Source organism: Mustelus asterias, chromosome 9 (genome assembly GCF_964213995.1).
Source record: "Mustelus asterias chromosome 9, sMusAst1.hap1.1, whole genome shotgun sequence".
Taxonomy (NCBI): Eukaryota; Metazoa; Chordata; class Chondrichthyes; order Carcharhiniformes; family Triakidae; genus Mustelus; species Mustelus asterias.
The window spans coordinates 105,376,610-105,398,521 of record NC_135809.1 but is presented as its reverse complement, the minus strand read 5'-3'; the positions used below and the strand labels follow the sequence as shown (position 1 = coordinate 105,398,521).

Sequence of the window (21,912 nt, the reverse complement as noted above, 5' to 3'; positions counted from 1 at the left end):
AGCCTGTCTTGATGCTCTCTCCACTCCCATTGTTTTGTTTCTTAAAGACTGGATTAGTTGTAAGTATTCGCATTCCAACCATTATTCATGTAAATTGAGTCTGTGTCTTATAAGTTCTGTTTGTGAACAGAATTCCCACTCACCTGAAGAAGGGGCTCAGAGCCTCGAAAGCTTGTGTGGCTTTTGCTACCAAATAAACCTGTTGGACTTTAACCTGGTGTTGTTAAACTTCTTACTGTGTTTACCCCAGTCCAACGCCGGCATCTCCACATCATAGGTACATTGGCCAGGCCAAATTCTCCCTCAATGTACCTGAACAGGTGCCGGAGTGTGGCGATTAGGGGATTTTCACAGTAACTTTATTGCAGTGTTTGTGTCAGCCTACATGTGACACGAATAAATAAACTAAAAAGTATAAAGTGAGGTGGTTGTGGTGAATGATTGATCTGGGTCAGAGAGCAGGTTCTGGAATGGAGTGAGTGACAGGCTCAGGCTGGGACCAGGGGTGTGTGACGTGACTGGGGCTTGTGACGTGGCTGGGAGGAAGGCGCATGCGCGTGTACTGTCCGCGCTCGGCCTCCGTCGACGCTCGGCTCGCAGGTTCCACGTCAGCCGGTGCGGGAGCGACAGGGAAACCCGGAGGGAGACTCAGAGCGGCCGTGCCGCCTGCCCGCCGCCGCTGCTGACCGGGACACGGCCTCCGAACCTCCGCTGCCTTCCCTCCCTCTCTGCCCCATCCGGACGCCAGGTGCGGTAAAACCCACTTTCGCCCCGCAGAGCCCTGTGAGCAGCGATTGTCAGCCCGAGGCCTAAGAGCCAATCTCGGCCTCACTCCCTCAGTCCCCTCCATTCGTGCCCCAGGAGCAGGAGATCAGCCTTTAAATCACAGCCCGGAGCGGCCTAGGTCTCAGTTGCAGCGGCTGCTTGGCTTCGCATTGAGGTGGCATCAAAACTAAATTGCAGATAACTCTTGCCTGTTTTATTTTAAATATGTAAACTCTATCTGAAAGTAGCTCAACATTCCCACAACATGAAGTTCTTGCTCTCTGTTCAGCCCTGAGCTTCGCTCTGAACGTTTGGAACCCGGTTTTGCAAACCTCTTGACCTTAGGTAAAACTTGCTTTTCCCTCGAAAGTGCCAAGTGGTCAAAGTGGCCAGGTCAGCTGTTAAAAGAAGCTGTCGGAGCCGAAGCCTCTGAGCAGGAGCAAACTGTTATTTCATAAATATTATGTTGAAGAAAAACATGAAAGGGCTTATTCCTGTAAGTTGTTTTGTTAACTTTGCCAGCAAGTTGTGCACAAGATATGTCAGGGGTCAGAAAAGCCTATGTTGAAGCCTCAAGTCCAGTTGGAGTATGCATTTATAAAATTGAATTATTCCACTATTCCAGAGATTCCATTCCATCACGAATCACTAAGAATGTTGATCTGACTGGTTTGTGTCTGTGTCTGCCTCCTTGTCCTAATGTGGCAGTTTACTTTTACCATTTCCAAATTAGTTACCTTTCAGAATCACCTTGTATGCCTCCTTCTGCACTGTCGGGCCTCCTGCACTGTAGGATTCTATGATCGGTGGGAGTATTAGGAAGGGATTGCTTGGATGTCTTGCAGCTATGGGTGAGCCTTGCAATATTTCAACTGATAAGTCTGAGGTGATTGATCCGATGGGAATTTTTTTTTAAAAAAAGGGTGGCACAGTGGTTAGCACTGCTGCCTCACAGCGCCAGGGACCCGAGTTCGATTCCCGGCTTGGGTCACTGTCTGTGTGGAGTCTGCGTGGGTTTCCTTCAAGTGCTCCGATTTCCTCCCACAGTCCAAAGATGTGCGGGTTAGGTGCATTAGCCATGCTAAATTGCCCCTTAGTATCAGGGGGGCTAGCTCGGATAAATGCATGAGGTTATGGGGACAGGGCCTGGGTGGGATTGTGGTTGGTGCAGACTCGATTGGCCAAATGGCCTTTTTCTGCACTGTAGGATTCTGCGATTCCTTTCGAGCCTGAAGTCCCGGTACTTCCTCGTAATTCAGACATCCCTAATGCTATGGATTAGTATCACTTTTCTCACTATCTTCATTTTTTTTGGTCATGATCTGATCAAACAGTTGACTTCCTCTGATTTGTACTTACAGTACTTCATTTTATTGGTTTTGTGGATTGAACTCTGTATTTGGTTGAGTGTCAGCTCTATAAAGATTTATTCAGCCTTTGTGCTATTCATGGAGAACGTGTCTCCCTGATTTTTCGATTTCACTTTTATGTTGAACATTATTTACCATTGGGATATTTTGTACCACTTGTTTTATAATTTCTGAGCTGCTTCCCTGATTTTGGTGCCCCTTCTAATTTAGCATTTACAAATTTCAGCAATCTGCATTCAAATGCCAGATCTGAGCCTTGTTAGCTAATAATTAAGTCCTCTTAGATTGGCTTCAAATTATACAACACATTTAAACGTGCTGTATATTTTGACAATGTGGAGAATCCTTATTCTTTAACTTCCAATAGAATATTGACAGTTACAAATGAAACCTCGTACTTGCTATTTAGATATCGGATGAAACTGTATTGGTACAATATGCCTGAAAAGAATTACATTTCATAAATGCAAGTTGTGAATTTTGCAAACTACTTGTATTAATACAAGGTGCTCTACGAGTCCAGTATTTACATTTGTTACAAAGAGCAGTTGATTTTAATATGCAATGCCCTTTTTGAAATTAGATGAAAACAAAATGCAAGCATACATTATTTCATTAATTGTTAAATTTTAAGTGGAAAAATGCTTTTGTTAATCTCTTTAAAGTATTGATATTTTCATGGCGATGGATAGAACTTATGAAGGAAGATGTGACCAACTATTGGCTTCTGCTTTATTCCTTTTGGCTTCAGCCAGTCATGAACAAATGGCAGAGGTATTGAAAGTCAATGTAAACAACATGCTTTTGAAATTGATAACTAAGCTGATGTAGACATGATGGGCTGAATGTCCTATTCTGCACTGTAATGATTCTGTGACTCTATGGATGACAGTTAAAATGCAAATGGCTTTTATCAGCCCTTGCTGGGTATTCTCTGCCACAACTTTTCACTATTCCAGGAGCATCCTGTCATTCAAAGAAAACCCTGGTATCTCTTCTCCACGGCAAACAATCCTTTTGAAATCCTCTCCCCATCTCCTCCAACAACAAGGGATTTAGACCATCTGTTTAGTTTCCTCTGTGGATTCCCCCACTTCCCCTGTCCTGCCAGACCAAACTTCCCCGAAGGTTTCCCCTGTCTAATCACAAAACTCTTTCTCTGCACCTCCTGATGTACTCCATCAGAGCTAACACCCACTTCTTGCTCCTTCAATCCTAATAGGATCTGATTAACTGCCAATAGCCCAGCTTTTCCATCGGCCCCTTTATTAACTGATAGTGTTGTTGCTATCCTTTCCCCTTGACATCGACCACCAGGTCTCTTAGCTTAATAGCAGCCCTTGCCCATGCAACCTACTGCACAATTTCCAACCCCCTGTTCCTCTCCAAAGTCCATGAGTGTGTTGTCGCCTCCCAAATCCATACCCATCTCCTGCAGTTGCCTGTTTGAATTGCATCAACTAGCCTTGCATTTCTGGCACAGTATAGAAACATCCCTTATTAAAGCTTTAAATGACATTGTCAGTGCATGTGACCATTGTAAAAATCACAATTTATCCTTCTCAAACTTTGACATGGTTGACCATTGCATTCCCACTACAGCATCTGCCAGCTGGATGGAGCTGCCGTTGGTTCTATTCTTATCTGTTCAGGCAGAACAAGAAAATTGTTTTTTGTGGCTTCTCTTAGATGTTACATTGGAGTCAGTTGCCCAATAATCGATTCTTCACCGCCTCCATTGTTTCTGATTTGTCACGCTGCTCCTCTGACATCCAGTACTGGATGAGCAAAAAATTCCTTCAACTAGATATAATCTTTGGTATCTGCCACAAGCTCTTCATCCGCAATGGTGTGGCCAATACTTATCCTTTTGTGAAGTTAACTGATGGATATTATCATATTGCTGTTTGTGAGAGCTTGCTGTGTGCAAATTGGCTGCAGCGTTGCCGACATGAGCACTTGGACCGCACTTCACAGTACTTGATTACTGTAAAGTTCTTTGGGGCATCTTGCGGTCATGAAAGGCACAATATAAAAGCAAGTGTTTTTTTCTCTGCTTTCCTCCCACAGTCCAAAGATGTGCGGGTTAGGTGCATTGGCCATGCTAAATTGCCCCTTAGTATCAGGGGGGCTAGCTAGGATAAATGCACGAGGTTATGGGGACAGGGCCTGGGTGGGATTGTGGTTGGTGCAGATTCGAAAGGCCTCTTTTTCTGCATTGTAGGATTCTGCGATTCCTTTAGTCCCTTTAGTCTCCTTGACTCCTTTTACTGTCCTTGAAAAGTCTTGAGGTCAAATAAAATTGCTCATGTCCATGCCTTTGTGTTTATTTGATCTAGGATGATTGTTTTCATCAAAATTCTTTCACAGGATGTTGGCAGCATCTCCACCATTTGTTGCCCATCCTCATTGCTCTTGAGGAGGTGTTGGTGAGCTGCCTTCTGAAACCACTGCATTCCGTGTGGTGTTGGAGGCCGTTCCAAGATTTTGACCAGCGACAGTGAAAGAATTGCAGTATATTTCCAAGTCAGGATAGTTGTGGCTTGGAGGGTGAATCGCAGGTGATGTTCCCAGAGGAACCCTGGTCGATTGGCATGGATGAGTTGGGCTGAAGGGCCTATTTTCATGCTTTATATCTTTATGATAGAGGTTACAGATTTGGAATTTGCTGTTGAAGGAGCCATGGTGAGTTGCTGCAGTGCATCTTGTAAATGGCACACACTGCTACCACTGAACACAATGGCAGGGGGAGTGACTGCTGAATAGATGGTGTGCCGAGCGGATGAGTTGCTTTGTCCTAGATGGTGTTGAGCTTTTTCATAAAATCCCTACCGTGCAGAAGGAGGCCATTTGGCCCATCGAGTCTGCATCGACCACAATTCCACCCAGGGAGTCAGTGTAACCCCACCTATTTACCCTATTAATCTCCCTGATACTGGGGTTAATTTAGCATGGCAATCAACCGAACCTGCACATCTTTGGACTGTGGGAGGAAACCGGAGCACCCAGAGGAAACCCACATAGATGGGGGAGAACGTGCAAACTCCACACAGACAGTAACCCGAGGCTGGAATTGAACCTGGGTCCCTGGGGCTGTGAGGCAGCAGCGCTAACTACTGTGCCAATGTTGTTAGAGCTGTACTTGTCCAGGCAAGTGGGGAATATTCCATTAAGTTGCTGAATTGTACCTTTGCAGGTGGTGGACAGGTTTTGGGGAGTCTGGAAGTGAGTTAGTAATTGCAGAATTCCCAATCTCTGATCTGCTCTTGTAGCTGTAGTATTTATATGGTTAGCCTAGTTCAGTTTCTGCTCAATGATAACCCCCCAGGATGTTGTTCATGGGGATTGAGCAGTGGTAATGCCAATAAAAGGCTGGGAAGAGTTTTCACCCCGATTCCCATTGACTTCAGTTTTACCAGGGCTCCTTGGAAGCCCACTCAAGCAAATGCTGACTCGATGTCACTGCATTAAAGAGCTGAACTTGTGAAGTTTAGACCAAGATTGTAATGAGGTGGGGAGCTGAGTGGCCCTGCAGAATTCAAACTGAGCATCAGCAACCAACTTATTGCTGTACAAATGTCATTTGATAGCACTGTCGATGACACTTCCATCACTTTGTTGATAATCAAGAATAGACCGATGGGTCAAAAAGTGGCCAATTTAGATTTATCCTGTTTTTTTCTTATGGACTTAGCTGGGCAATTTTTTACATTGTCAGTTAGATACCAGCGTTGCAGTCTCATTGGAGCAGTTTGGCTCGGGGCACAGCTCGTTCTGGAGCACAAGTCTTCAACATTACTGCCAGAATGTTAAAAGCAAATTACTGTGGATGCTGGAATCTGAAACCAAAAGAGAAAATGCTGAAAAATCTCAGCAGTTGTGCATCTGTGAGGAGAGAAAAGAGCTGACGTTTCGAGTCCAGATGATCCTTTGTCAAAGCCACTGCCAGAATGTTGTCAGGGCTTATAGCCTTTGAAGTGTCTCGTGCCTTCAGCCATTTCTTGACGTCATGTTTCTGACCTCAAACTAGTGATGACACAAAAGTATCAGGGAAATCCAGTAAATTGCAATGTTTTCAGCTGGTATATGTTTTTTGAAAACTATTGAAAAATGTAAGCTGCTTGAAGCCAGGGACAGTTTGGTTTTGCGAATGGAACCTAGTTCTTTTGTGATGTTGATGAGCCGAGCAACACTGTAAACAGATATTTACCTAAGGCAAGTTGGTTACAATGGGGAACAGAAGATCAAGGATTTGAATAAGGTGCGAGAGGTTCAACGGAGGAGACAGGGTTTGAACTTGGAATTTACATTCTAAAAAGTAGACTAACAAAACAAAGGTAATTCCAATTTGACTTCAGAAAAGGTTGGATTCGGTAAGAGAAGATCAAAAAGGGAAAACTGTATACTAGGAGATGACTAAACTTATGCAAAGGTAGCTGCTTTCGACCTCAGCCAGAAATGGCTGTTGTAACGTCCAGCAAGCCAAGTCTGTTAAGAAAGCCTGTCTTGAGAAACCACTTGTTTACACCTCAGAATCAAGTCCTTGAGAGATACACCTGCCTGTTACTGGATTTTTGTCGTCATTTCTAAAAATCTATCAGATGTTGCAGAGCGCAAGGGGAAAATTAGTTCTGAAGCTAATGAAATAAAGGTGTTTGGAACTTGGTAAAGTTAGAGATACTATGTATTGCCATTGACTTAGGGAAGGGTACTTCTCGTTTAATTTGTTCTTGATTATTTTACTTTTTAAACCATCAGCTTATTTTTAAAATCATGAAATATTTGGGATGTCATTCTCTGGATTTCAAATCTTTTCTCACATGAAATCAACTTGCAAAATACAGTTGAAGGCAGTTGTTTCAAATTTCCCTTGTGGGATTTGGATTAACCCAGCACTTATCCTCTGCCATGTTCTTAATACCTGTTCTACAAATCAAGACAGTCTTTTTTTCTATCTATGTAACATTGTCTACCTTAGTAATAGAAACAGAAAAGCTGAGCAGGTCTGATAGCATTTGTGGGGAGAGAAACAGTGTTAACGTTGAGTCCAATTTTCTCCCTTTTGGAACTGAAGAGAGGCAGAAATCTGATCGGTTTTATATTGTTGTAAAAGGTGGGAGGATCAGATAGAGCAAAAAGGGAAGATCAGAGAAAGGTTGGAAAGCAGTGGAGATTAAATTACAAAGATGCCATGGAATGAATGGCAAGGAGAGTGAGAATGTTTGTAGTGAAGGAAGAAAACATTGCTCCAGAGTAGGTGTTAATAGTAGAATAAAGGTCAGTGTTAGCAGAAAGGAAATTGGTAGAATGTGTTAATAGCAGAATAAAGGTCAATGTTGTCTGAAAGTAAAATATGAGGACAAGATACAGACTGATGCAGGTTGGTTGGGGGGTGGGAATACCAAATGGAGGCTTGAGTTCATGAAAAAAATCCAAACCAGAAAATAATACTTCTTGTTTTTGGATAATGGGTTCTGTCAGCTCACTATTCACTGCTATGTATTTTGAGCCAGGTTTTATATAGAATGGCTCAGATTTGGCATTTGTAACAAGGTCGAAACAGTCAGTATAAATTATCATTAATGTGTGAAACTAACTCCAACTTCTGGCATCCACACGTGTGGTTAAATGCAGAAATCCAGAAGTTGCTTTCAGCAATTCCCCGCTCTGCCATTGATTGTACTCATGAAGTCCTTGCAGATGGAAATTTTAGGAATTACTCCATAATGTGGGCATCTGCTATTTATGCTGTTGATCTTGTTGTTAAAACCCTTGAAAGAATTTGCTTTGTTGAATGAGGTGCAGCTGGGTTTATAACAGCATATTTTTAACAGCGTACCAAGTAATAATTAGCCTCTCTATGTCTGAAAAAGTGCTTTTATTTTTGTGGAATGTCAAATTTCTCGTGATATTTATTAAATAAGATCGCAAACATTTTAAAATCAGAATTATTATACTTTTTAAGCCTGCTGTTGCATTTGCCTTAATCTCATATCTGGCTCAATCTTTACTTTGTTCCCTGTAAAATGATTAACGGGTGAAGGATAATTTCTTAATAAGCACTTTGTACTTCCTGACTTACTGGCTATGAGGATTCTTCAGTGTGATTGGCTGCTTGATGACATCATTATCGCTGGACCTGAAAGATTCCGGCAACTGTGGCAAATTACATTTAATACCAGGAAAGGTGAAATCCCTGCCACAGAGAACATTTGATCTTTGTGGTCAGCAGCGAGTGGGTCACTTCACCACTGACTGCAAAATCTGGTCAATAAGTACATTGATGATGTAGCATCTATTATTTTAGTTTTTCTAAAAACATTTTCAGAGAACTTTGAACAATTAATCGCTTTATTTATTTTCCCACCCGCAGGTTACTTGCACTCTTAAGATTACACGCTTTCTTACTTCAATTTGCCTACAAGAACTGACATCATGACAGCTGCAGAAAACGTGTGCTATACGCTCATCAATGTGTCCTTGGACTCTGAACCACCAAATGAAATTAGTTTGAAAGTTGACTTGGGTAAGTTAAGCTTGCATTTTTAATTCCACTGCACCCTGTGTTTTGTGACTTAGTCGCATTGGGAGCCCAATTGGCCCCACAGAAGGATGCCAGTGCTGTTCCTGGCTGTGCAGATTTGATGTATAAGTTTCGTTTCTATGTCAGCAAAGGCAGAAAGACCAATTTTGTTGGGAACTTTTCCACCGGGAAGTGAAATGGCAGCTCCAACCTTTTGCTCCAGTTAATTGATAGGCACAAAAACTTTATATTTAAATCAAATCACAAAAACTTTATCTTTAAATCAAATCACGTCTTTATTAGGAAAATGTAAGTCATAGAATCCTACAGTGCAGAAGGAGGCCATTCGGCCCATCAAGTCTGCACTGACCACAATCCCACCCAGGCCCTATCCCCATAACCCCATGCATTTGCCCTAGCTAGTCCCTCTGACACTGAGGGGCAATTTAGCATGGCCAATCCACCTAACCTGCACATCTTTGGACTATGGGAGGAAACCGGAGCACCCGGAGGAAATCCACGCAGACACGGGGAGAATGTGCAAACTCCACACAGACAGTGACCCAAGCCGGGAATCAAACCCTGGTCCCTGGCACTGTGAGGCAGCAGTGCTAACCACTGTGCCACCGTGCTGCCCTAAAGAAACCTTAAATACTAATGACTGCGACAAGACTGATTCTCTTATACTGTATCACAAGTAAATGCTTCTATTCCCTTATAAATCTATGATACGTTTGTAAAACTAGATTTTAATTACTTATCTTAGCTAATGGACCTGTAAGGATGTCTCTACCACTCATGCTGACCAGGCATGGCGAGTGATCAAATTGGATCAAGCTTAAAGCTTGAGGTTTCCTCTTATTGCTTCTGTTCTTTTAGTAATTCTATTCTTCAAAACTTCTGTATTTGTCCTTTGTGTCCAGCTGAAGCACGTGCATTTTGATACGTAGACGTTGACCATAAGCATCTCATTCAGATTGGTTTATTGTAGCTGCCTGTATTTAGGACATTTGTCCTCGACCCTTTTGATTCCATTTTGTATTTGGTTCCAGTCCATATGATCAATGCGAATGAATCCTGCTGACTTTATCACCATAATAAGACCGAAGACATTTGTAGAAAGTAAACAGACCAGTCCACATATTCAGCCTGAGATTGAAACCGTTTGTCCTGAAGCTAACCATATTTTCCATCAGGCCACAGTAGTGTCCTTTGCATGGTCATTTTGTGCTCATTAGCAACAGTATCATGCAGGAAAATGTGGTTATGTTAAAGCCTTGGAATTTAAAGTAATTTTCAGGATGGAGTCTGAAAGGGATATATATATGTCTGTCGGTTTATTTCCTTCATTGGTGAGTTAGCAAAGCAAAAATGGATGGGAAAAGTGAACTGATAGGGCAATATAACTATATTACATCATGCAGAACAGTTAGAAGTGAAAATATTTGAACAATGACAACAGACTTAGGATATTTCATGTTTAGGGTGACATTTTGCAACAATGCACATCATATCGTTTTTAATAAAACTAAGTATATAGGCATTCATCTTGTGTCAAACGCTCTGTCAAGGCCTTGCTTTCTCTTTCTCTTGAGCTCTGAAAATTTAGCCAGTAGAACATAGAACATAGAAAGCCACAGCACAAACAGGCCCTTCGGCCCACAAGTTGCGCTGATCATATCCCTACCTCTAGGCCTATCTATAGCCCTCAATCCCATGTACTCATCCAGAAGTCTCTTAAAAGACCCCAATGAGTTGGCCTCCACCACCACCGACGTCAGCCGATTCCACTCACCCACCACCCTCTGAGTGAAAAACTTACCCCTGACATCTCCTCTGTACCTACCTCCCAGCACCTTAAACCTGTGTCCTCTCGTAGCAACCATTTCAGCCCTTGGAAATAGCCTCTGAGAGTCTACCCTATCCAGACCTCTCAACATCTTGTAAACCTCTATCAGGTCACCTCTCATCCTTCGTCTCTCCAGGGAGAAGAGACCAAGCTCCCTCAACCTATCCTCATAAGGCATGCCCCCCAATCCAGGCAACATCCTTGTAAATCTCCTCTGCACCCTTTCAATGGCTTCAACATCTTTCCTGTAATGAGGTGACCAGAACTGCGCGCAGTACTCCAAGTGGGGTCTAACCAGGGTCCTATAAAGCAGTACTTGAAGAGGAAGCATTTGCAGGTCTGTGGGGGAAAAAAACATAAAACTGGGACAGGCATGATTGACTGATGGCATCCTCTTGTCCAGTGATTCTAAATGATGTAATTTCATAATTTTACCAAAACTAAATGTTGCACCTCTCCCTCCCAATCCCCCATTTCAGAGAAGGGAGATGTGAAGACTAAGACTGATGCGTTGAAGAAGGTGATCATCATGATTCTGAATGGAGAAAAGCTTCCAGGGCTCCTGATGACGATCATTCGGTTCGTGCTGCCACAGCAGGATCACACAATCAAAAAACTGCTTCTCGTCTTTTGGGAGATTGTCCCTAAAACTACCCCTGATGGCAAGTTGCTGCAGGAGATGATTCTCGTGTGTGATGCCTACAGAAAGGTAAAGGAAATTTAATGATTGAGAAATGGTTTGAGTATAAGATTGATTTGAACAGTAAACCCTTGACTGCATGATTTTGTTTCTGCCATATGGTCTGTCTCTGTCTTCTGTAAAGAAAAATATTTTTCTAAAAGCCTCTTCGACAGTGAAAAATGTTTTCTCAAAAAATGACAAGTAATCAAACAGTTTGACAGCACTTGCCTGGCTTTTCTACAAAACAGAACAATAGTGCTTCATTTTCCAAAAGAAAATTTGAAGACGGAGAATGTATGAAATGCAGTTCGCTCTTGTTAATATAACAGTATTTTTAACAGAATTTGTTTTTGCAACACCCATCATTAAAACGGAACTGCTAAAATATCAGTACAAAAGGCCTTTTAGCCCAAAATATAGAATTTAATGTAATGAAGTGACTTAAAATTAGCAAGAGGAGACTAAATTTAAAATTTGAATTGGAAATAACTGGTGAAACATACAGTAGATGCACATTTCAAATGCTGATTCACCAATAAGTAGTTTTGTAATTTCAAACGACAAGCAATGGGCGGCATGGTGGCACAATGCTGAGCAAATTCCTCCTCATCTCTGTGATGGATGACCCCTTACTCTGAGATTATGCCTTCTGGTCTGAGACACTCCCACGAGGGGAAACAACCTTTCACCGTCTTTAATTGCTCTTGAACTGAGTAGCATGGTAGGCTATTTCATAGAAATTAGGAGCAGGAGTAGGCCATTACAGGCTCTTTGAGCCTGCTCTGCTATTGATTATGATCATGGCTGATCATCCAACTCAGTAAACTGTTCCTGCTTTTCTGCCATATCCTTTGATCCTTTTAGCCCCAAGAGTCTTGAAAACTTTCAATGTTTTGGCCGCAACTGCTTTCTGTGGTAGAGACTTCCACAGGCTGACTTCTCTCTGGGTGAAAAAATTTCTTCCTGTTTCAGTCCTAAATGGTCTACGCTGTATCCTCAATGTGACCCTGAGTTCTGGACTCCCCCGCCATTGGGAACATCTTTCCTGCATCTACCCTGTCTCATCCTTTTGAAATTTGACAGGTTTCTATGAAATGCTCCATCATTCTACTAAACTCCAGCAAATATAATCCTCACCGACTCGATCTCTACTCACACGTCAGTCCTGCCATCCCAGGAATCAGTCTGGCAAACCTTCGCTTGCTTCTAAGGAAGCAAGAACATCCTTCCTTAGATAAGGAGACCAAATCTGCCCACACTATTCCAGATGTGGTCTCACCTGAATTACTGCAGCAAGACATCCCTGATCCTTTATTCAAATCCCCTCACTATGAATATACCAATTGCCGCCTTCACCGCCTGTTTCACTGCATGCTTACTTTCAGCGACTGGTGTACAAGGACACCCAGGTTTTATTGCACATTTCTTCTCTCAATCTATAGCTAATCAAAAAATCCACCTTTCTGTTTTTGCTACCAAAATGGATAACACCACATTTATCCACATTATACTGCATCAGCTCAACCGATGCTCACTTGCTCCAATTGTCCAAATCACATTGAAGCATCTCTGCATCCTCCTCACAACTCACCCTCCCACTCATTTCAGAGGGAAGTTAAGAGTTAACCGCATTGTTGTGGGTCTGGGGTCATGCGTAGTCGAGACCATATAAGGATAGCAGATTTCCAGCATCCTCAATATTTTGCTTCCATTTACAAGTTATGGATGCAATCATCAGTTTCATAGCATATTAAAACAAAAGTTGCTGCTTCATGCTACTGTCTTAAAACAAAAACCTGGCAAAATTTTAAGAAACTCTTCAAAGGCCTGCAAATTGGCACAATTGGCAGAAATGGACGTGATTATTTTGGCCTGGGGATGTGACCAGTTTTGTGAGCAGGATCGGATTTCAGCACAATATTCATATAAATTAACATAAAAGATTGTTGAAAATGCGTTTGCACTTCGTTGCTGTATCTCTTCCTTTTGTTCTGGGGTTAGCCTATTTTGGGTGAATGGCTGCCAGTTGAACTCCGAATTCCAGGCCTGTGTGTGTGATTGGTGATAAGGTGAATATATATATATATGCTGCCTGAAGCATAGGAAGTACTAATAAGATCTTGTTTGAATTTTCTTAGGATCTGCAACATCCAAATGAGTTTATTCGAGGGTCCACTTTGCGTTTTTTGTGCAAGTTGAAGGAGCCGGAACTTTTAGAGCCACTGATGCCAGCCATTCGTGCCTGCCTGGAACATCGGCACAGTTATGTACGCAGAAATGCAGTGCTGGCCATCTACACCATCTACAGGTAGAGCCATAGAATGATATAGCAGAAGATGCGGAAGCCAGCTCTCTTTCAGACTGCTACTCAATAAGTCCCACTGACGGTATCAATCCACCACCATGGACCACTCTTTATTCTCATAGCCCTGTAGATATTTTCCTTCCTTACTTCATCATTTCCATTTTAAAATTACCTGATTCCACCACCCTTTCAGCATCCCAATCATAACAAGTGGCTATTTTTTAAACATGTTTCGTCATGTCATCTCTGATTCTTCTGTCAGTCATGTTAAATATGTGCCCTCTGATAATCCTTCTGGGACTGGAAAGTTTTTTATTTATTTCATCAAAATGTTCATGATTTATCAACACCATTCATGAGTTTGAACATCTCTATAAAATCTCATCTTAACCTTCTCCGCTCTGAGGAGAACAACCCCTATATTTCCAATCTCCACATAACCTAATAATAATTGTGATTTTAAAAATCATTCCATTACACTTCTCCTGTCAGGCTTTATCTTTTCTCAAATTCCAGAATTGAACAAAATACTCCAACTGAGCCCTAAGCAGTATTGCATTAAAGTTTAGCATAGCTTCATTGCTTTTGGATTCTATGCCTCTATTTTAAAGCGAAGGATCCCATTTGCTTTTTTTTTTAAATGGCCTCCTTGACTTGTCCAGCCACCTTCAAAGATTTGTCAGGACAATCCCCTTGTTCTTGCAACCCTCTTTAAAATTGTACCCTTTATTTCATATTGCTTCTTCTCATGCTTCCTGCATAACGTATCACTTCACACTTCTTTGCTATATTTCATTTGCCGTGTTTCTGCCCACTTTGGCAGTCTCTCCTTATGATTTTTTTTTTACAGTCCTCATTGTTTGCTGCATTTCCAAGTTTCTTGCATCGGCAAACTTTGAAATGATGCCCAAGTCTGAGCTTTGGAGCCCGAACTTTATACTTTTTTCCAGCAATCTAATATTGAATCCACCTTGCCACTTTTCCTTTAATTCTATGAGCTTCAGTTTTGCAATCAAGTCTGTTCTGTGGTGCTGTCAAACATCCTTTGAAGGTTCATGTGAGCAACGTTAACACTTGTACGATCATCAACCCTTTCCGTTTCTTCATCAAAGAACCAATTTAATCAAACACGTTTTAACGTCCTTTAACATCAGTGCTGACTTTATTCGCCATACTTTTCCAAATGCCAATTAGTTGTATTGTCTCAAAGTCTTTCCACTGCCAGTGTAAAGCTTATCATTGCCTGGTTTGTCCCTTTACTTTTTTTAAACAAAGGAGTAGGATTTGCAATTCTCTAGTTCACATGCACTGCTTCCGTATCTAAGGAGGTTTGGAAGAATATGGCTAGAACTTCTGCAATTTCGAACCTTGCTTCCCTGAGTTGTTTAGGATTGAACCCATCTGACCGGGTGACCTTTCTGTGTTGAGAATTGCTGATCATTGAAATACCCCCCTCTTTTATTTTTATCCTATCCAGTATTGTTGCTACTTCCTCCTTCGATGTTGGTTGCAGAGTGCTCATTTAGCACATATGTCCATTGCCTCCACAAAAATATCTACTTTTTTGTCCTGAATTGAAACCACCCTTGCTTTGGCCACCTTTTACTATTAGTATATTAATAAAAAGATTGTGTTCCCCAAAGTTAGCTGCTAATCTATTCTCACACTCTGCTTCTCATTCCCTTTTTAAAAAATCCTCCCCTGTATTTTCTATATTCAGCTTGTTCTCATATATTATCAATCTTACATTTGTCATAAACCTTTTTGTCTCATTTTAATCTCTCTTTTTGGTTGGACAGGGAGCTTTAACTTCGGATGCGCTTCCATTTCCCTTTGTGAGGATGTGTCTATTCTGAATCTGAACCATCCATTCTTTGAAGGCATTGTTCAATTTCTGTTTTGCCTGCCAATTTTTGATTTCAATCGACTTGGTCCAGATCCTATTTCAACTCACTGAAGTTGGTCCTTCTGCAGTTCAGCATTTTTGAAATTGATTATTTCTCAATCTTTCCAAAACTATTATAAACCTCACAATATTATGTTCACTACAAAATGCACCCCGATGCTTTACTTTACTTCATTCCCCAGATCGGGATTCAGCAATGCTGCTTTACTTATCGGGCTGGAAACATTCTGATCAAGTATTTGTTATGCTTGAGTTGTACTTGTTCTATTTACTTGGAGGAATATAACATGGACCTTAATAGGCTGAGGATAAAGATACTTGTATCACTTGAAGAATTGGAGCAGACTGAACATGTTGAATGATTTTGATGTACAATGTACTACACCGAGAAAGCTTCTTTCACAAATAGGAAATTTGACTGATGCTCCTCTGAGTGTTCACACCTGTTTGGATTGGAAGCAACAACTATGGGAACCCCACATATAATATATCAAACTCAGAAAGACTTGTTAATCTACATGATTCAGCAGATCACTCTCTTAATGACTTCAGTTTAATTGAAGATGGATTGACCTCACTAGTAAAGTAAAGTTTATTTATTAGTCACAAGTAAGGCTTACGTTAACACTGCAATGAAGTTACTGTGAAATTCCCCTAGTCGTCACACTACAGCGCCTGTTCGGGTCAATGCACCTAACCAGCACGTCCTTGGGACTGTGGGAGGAAACCAGAGCACTCGGAGGAAACCCACGCAAACACGGGGAGAACGTGGAAACTCCACAGACAGTGACCAAAGCCGGGCATCGAACCCGGGTCCCTGGCGCTGTGAGGCAAATGTGCTAACCATTGTGCCACCCCCAGCATTTTGTTTGAAAGTTCTTCAAGGAGCTTTTTATTCTTTGGAACAGGTCTTGGAAGAGAAGCTTAAGGGCGGCACGGTAGCACAGTGGTTAGCACTGCTGCTTCACAGCTCCAGGGACCTGGGTTCGATTCCCGGCTTGGGTCACTGTCTGTGTGGAGTTTGCACATTCTCCTCGTGTCTGCGTGGGTTTCCTCCGGGTGCTCCGGTTTCATCCCACAGTCCAAAGATGTGCGGGTTAGGTTGATTGGCCATGCTAAAAATTGCCCTTAGTGTCCTGAGATGCGTAGGTTAGAGGGATATGGGGGTAGGGCCTGGGTGGGATTGTGGTCGGTACAGACTTGATGGGCTGAATGCCCTCTTTCTGTGCTGTAGGGTTTCTATGATTCTATAATGCTGTTGTCCTACTTTTACATGTCATGCAACTATTTCCATGATAATGTGCTACCGCGATCATTAATGTAATATTTTTACTAGATGGATGGCAAGACAAAAATCTGGCGATGAGGCAATCTTATGGTGGGAGGTAGAGGGAAAGGGGAGATTAGTCCAATAAAATTTGAAAATTTTCATTTTATTGGCCTGCTGGCTATGGGAGACTGAAATTATGGCAATGGTTTCCGAAGATCACCATTAAAAGAAATTTCTGTGTTTTTTTCCCCACCCCCAACTTTTTTTTTCCCCCAGCCACATTATAACTGTTCAAGAGTACAGTATATTGAGACATTGAACAAGATAAGTACTAAAGATTTCCGCCTTTGGGTATTCTCGTGGGCACTGAAATAGAACTGCATGTAGTAACAATACCTATAAGACAAGTTCCGATGGCACAGCTGCCTCAGAGCGATAGGGTCCTGGGTTCGATTCCCGGCTTGGGTCACTGTCTGTATGGAGTTTGCATGTTTCCTTGTGTCTGCATCGGTTTCCTCCGGGTAACCCATGCTCCATTTTTCTCCCACAGTTCGAAAGTCGTGCTGGTTAGGTGCATTGGCCATGCTAAATTCTCCCCCAGTGTCCCCAAACAGGCGCCGATGCATGGCAACTAGGGGATTTTCACAGTAACTTCATTGCAGTAATGTAAGCCTACTCGTGACACGAATAAATAGACTTATAAACTTATAAAACATAAGCAATCTGAACTGATTGTAAGCATTGGTAGAAATTTAGTTTATTCAAAGGCATAAACCAAAATTGTGAGCATTCAGATTCAAGATATTGATTATGAAGAGCTTTTAAGTTGCTGTTTCAACTGAAAGGTGTGTTTGATTTTGATTCTAAAAGAAGCTTCAGAAAATGCTGAACTTGAATACCCACGATGCTTTTTAAAAAGAATTTCGTGAAACAATGACCATATTTTGGCTGGTGTGTTTTAGGATCTCATTTACTGTTTGCCTTTCTTGCAGGAACTTTGAGAACCTTATTCCTGATGCTCCTGAGTTGATCCATGATTTCTTGGTGAATGAAAAAGATGCAAGTTGTAAACGGAATGCTTTCATGATGCTTATTCATGCAGATCAGGTAAAATGCGTGCATCCTTTGCAAACTCTGACCAGGAATAATAAATTCCTCTTCAGTTGTAGCCACAAGCAACCCATGTTACTTGAACATACTTGAGATATGTGAGATTTATAGCAGGATTGTTTATGGGGAGAGGGAAAAAAACATCACTGTTGGATGCACAGCTCAAAACATGAAGAGCTAATGAATTTAACTGAGATTGATGGGTTTTTAATTAGCCAAAGACATAGAAACTAGGAGCAGGAATAGGCCATTTGGCTCTTGAAACCTGCTCTGCCATTCACTATGATCATGGCTGATCCTCGATCTCAGTGCCACATTCCCACTTTCTCCCATACCCCTTGATGCCATTAAAATCTAAAAAATTGTCAATCTCTTTCTTGAATGTATTCAGTGACTTCACCTCCACAGTCTTCTATGGCAGAGAATGGTCAGGTTCGCTACCCTTTGAGTGAAGAAATGTTTCCGAATCTCAGTCCTAAATGGTCTACCCCATATTCTGAGTCTGTGATCTCTGGTTCCAGATTCCCCAACAAGGGAAAGCATCCTCCCTTGATGTAGTCTGTCCAGCCCTGTTAGAATTTTACACATTTTCAATCAGATCTCCTTTCAGCCTTCTTAACTCCAGTGAATACAGGCCCAGTTGAGCCAATCTATAGTACAGTCCCACCAACTTCAGTACCAGCCTAATGAGCTGCACACCCTTGATGGCAAGTATATCCTTTCCTAGGCAGGAGACCAAAACTGCCTGTAATACTCCAGGTGTGGTCTCACCAAGGCCCTGTATATCTGCAGTAAGACATGCAGTAAGTATTGGAAGATTTGAAAGCAAAGTTAAATCAGATCACACTTAATCTAAATGAATCTAATCCTTAAATAATTGATTTGTGAACTGATATAGATGAGAAATTGTAATTTTAAGATAATTATTTCTCATACTGTTTCTTAATTTTTCCCTAGGACCGAGCTCTGGATTACTTGAGTACGTGTATTGATCAGGTTCATACTTTTGGAGACATTCTGCAGCTGGTTATAGTTGAGCTAATTTATAAGGTGAAGTGACAAAATTTCAGCTTCATTCATTGTGTGTGCTCATGTACAATGTAAACAGGATGATGGAATTGGTGGCATCGTTAGGGTAGGCAATGATGTAGTGATATTGTCACTGGACACTAACCCAGAGATCCAAGGGACCTGGGTTTGAATGCCATTCCAAAGTGAATTGAATAAAAATGGAATTAAATGATGACGACTGTGAAATCATTGTCAATTGTTGTAAAAACCCATCTAATGCCCTTTTATGGAAGGAAATCTGTTATCCTTACCTGGACTGGCCGACTCTTAACTGCCCTCTGAAATGACCTAGCAAGTAACTAATTTCAAGGGCAATTAGAGTTGATAATAAATGCGGGCCCAGCCAGCGACACCATGAAGGAATAAAACAATGCGTGGATAATTTTGGATCAATTTCTCTTTAGTGCTTATTTTTAACTAATTACTTGGAGATTATCTATTGCTAGGCGGTACCAATAATCCAGTTTGGATTTATATTATACGGTGTATATGTTTATTAGAAAACCTGGTATTGTTTGTCACTTCGCAATTACAAACATGATGTAAGAGTGCCTTGAAATAAATGAGGAACTGGATGTTTAATTGAGTATTAACTGAATTAACTATATATGTTGTGTTAGGTATGCCACGCCAATCCAACAGAGAGAGCCCGATTTATCCGTTGTATCTACAACTTACTCCAGTCTTCAAGCCCTGCAGTAAAATATGAAGCTGCCGGCACTTTAGTTACACTCTCAAGTGCTCCAACAGCCGTCAAGGTACGGATTTTATGATGTAGTGACTCAAAACTTTTAAAACTCGTATTATGCTAGAATTTAGAGACACATATCAAAGACTGTAAACTTGTGAAAATTAAAATGCTGTAATTCTATGTTGATGCAACATGATTTTATTTCAGTTGTAGCAATTGTGTAATATTTCCATTTCATAGGCAATGGATCTAAAGTCAAATGCATGTATTTGCCAAAAAACAAAAACAGTTCTCGGAAGGTTTTGTTCCTATCTGAATGTGCCCAGGTGGCCTCGTGGTATTATCACTCGGCTATTAAACCAGAAACTCAGCTGCTGTTCTGGGAACCCAAGTTTGAATCCCGCCACAGCAGATGGTGGAATTTGAATTCAATTAAAATAATATATATCTGCAATTAAGAATCTACTGATGACCTTGTCGGTTGCCGGAAAAACCCATCTGGTTCACTATTGTCCTTCGGGAAGGAAATCTGCCGTCCTTACCTGGTCTGAGCTACATATGACTCCAGGTCCATGGCAATGAGGTTGACTCTCAACTGCTCTTGGGCAACTAAGGATGGGCAATAAATGCCAGTCAACCAGCAGCGCCCATGACCGGCAAATGGATTTTAAAAAAAGGTTTAACCATGGGTTTGGTGACCAGCATCAAAAGTATGATATGTGCATGGTTATTAAACACATTTATAAATTTCAAAACATGTCCAGATTGCCAGTGTCAGAATAGGCTATTTTGTAATGTATTCTTGTGCTGGCTGCTGACGAGTGTGTGTTAACTGACCTGACCCTTTCCAGTCCACAGAACTACTTTACAATCAATACGGCAACGCTTGTATATAAACTGATTTTTGGAAATGTGCATTAATGTGTGACAGATGTGTCTCAAAACTTGGATATAGTTCCTAAATAAAAATGTAATAGATACTTGCTTTGTCTTACTCTAGGCAGCTGCACAGTGCTACATTGATTTGATTATTAAAGAAAGTGACAACAACGTGAAGCTAATTGTTCTGGATCGCCTTATTGAACTGAGAGAGCATCCAACACATGAAAGAGTGCTGCAGGTAATAAATCCAGAACTGATGCCTTGAAATTGTGACCACTGTCTTTGATTTTGCCTTCAGCACCTTGAAGAAGATCTGGTTTGTTCAAATCCACCTGTTCTCTCTCCTTTTGCACTCTCTTGTGCACCATCTCTCTCACTTCTCTATGAACGTGAGGTGGTTTATTTTAACAGAGCAAATTAACAACGGAATATATGCTCAGTGGTCAAAAGTTTTAGAAGGAAATGCAGAGGGTATCAGTTGAATTTTTCAAAGCTGAAATGTTTTTATTTTGATGAGTGAAGACTAGCAACCTGGATACAAATTAGCCATGCACAGATTGCAGAGGACGCTCAACTTGTCAGCCTGGTCAACTTGTTTTCTGTGTTTAGTCGAGCAAATGCTTTGGATGACAGCCTGATAAAGTTGTTCTCAAATGAAACCTGGTTTGTTTTTTGATTTTTATTAATACAGTAAAAAAGCACAGAAGCGGTGCCAAACTTTTAGACTTGGTCAGACTGCAGTTAGATGATCGTTGTCAGTTTTATCATCTACTTTATGAAGGAAGCCAAGGCCATGGAGATGGTATGGCAGAAATTTACTGGGATAATAACAAGCGAGCAGGCATATAGTAATAAAGAGCAAAGAGACAGAAGCAGTGATAAGTTGGAATCCAAAATCTTTACAAAAGAAAAATATGAGTCAAGAGCCGGAAGATGGATGGGGAAAGTAAATGGCAGTTACATCCTATTTAAAGATATTATTTTTGAAGCTGCAGTATAAAAGTTTTCATGTTGCAATATTGAGGTTTGCATGTGAAATTTCTCATAGAATCATAGAAACCCTACAGTGCAGAAGGAGGCCATTCGGCCCATCGAGTCTGCACCGACCACAATCCCACCCAGGCCCTACCCCCACATATTTTACCCGCTAATCCCTCTAACCTACACATCCCAGGACTCTAAGGGGCAATTTTTTTAACCTGGCCAATCAACCTAACCCGCACATCTTTGAACTGTGGGAGGAAACCGGAGCACCCGGAGGAAACCCACGCAGACACGAGGAGAATGTGCAAACTCCACACAGACAGTGACCCGAGCCGGGAATCGAACCCGGGACCCTGGAGCTGTGAAGCAGCAGTGCTAACCACTGTGCTACCATGCAGCCCCATTTTCTTAGTCATCCAGAAAGAAGAAAAACTCCTAACACGAAGGCTTTGTCATCCCAGCCATGCAGTGCACTTTCCAAGAGGTTCCACCTTTGTGCATTTG

The 21,912-nt window shown here is 41.6% G+C and overlaps 1 protein-coding gene across 4 annotated transcripts in view; it reads left to right on the top strand.

Annotated features, from left to right (window-relative positions):
• Positions 1-529: 529 nt before the first annotated feature.
• The window catches only part of copb1 (COPI coat complex subunit beta 1), a 41,634-nt gene continuing 20,251 nt past the window's right edge, over positions 530-21,912 (top strand). The window contains exons 1-9 of one of the 4 annotated variants that reach the window (XM_078220748.1): positions 592-748; positions 1,499-1,616; positions 8,509-8,661; positions 10,987-11,216; positions 13,328-13,497; positions 17,663-17,777; positions 18,738-18,830; positions 19,472-19,609; positions 20,543-20,662. In XM_078220748.1, the coding sequence (XP_078076874.1) occupies positions 8,571-8,661; positions 10,987-11,216; positions 13,328-13,497; positions 17,663-17,777; positions 18,738-18,830; positions 19,472-19,609; positions 20,543-20,662 (957 nt within the window). In that variant the 5' untranslated portion in view covers positions 592-748; positions 1,499-1,616; positions 8,509-8,570. Of the gene's footprint in view, positions 1,111-1,498; positions 1,617-8,508; positions 8,662-10,986; positions 11,217-13,327; positions 13,498-17,662; positions 17,778-18,737; positions 18,831-19,471; positions 19,610-20,542; positions 20,663-21,912 lie in introns of all 4 variants that reach the window. The other 3 variants (XM_078220747.1, XM_078220749.1, XM_078220750.1) reach the window with 3 other exon arrangements.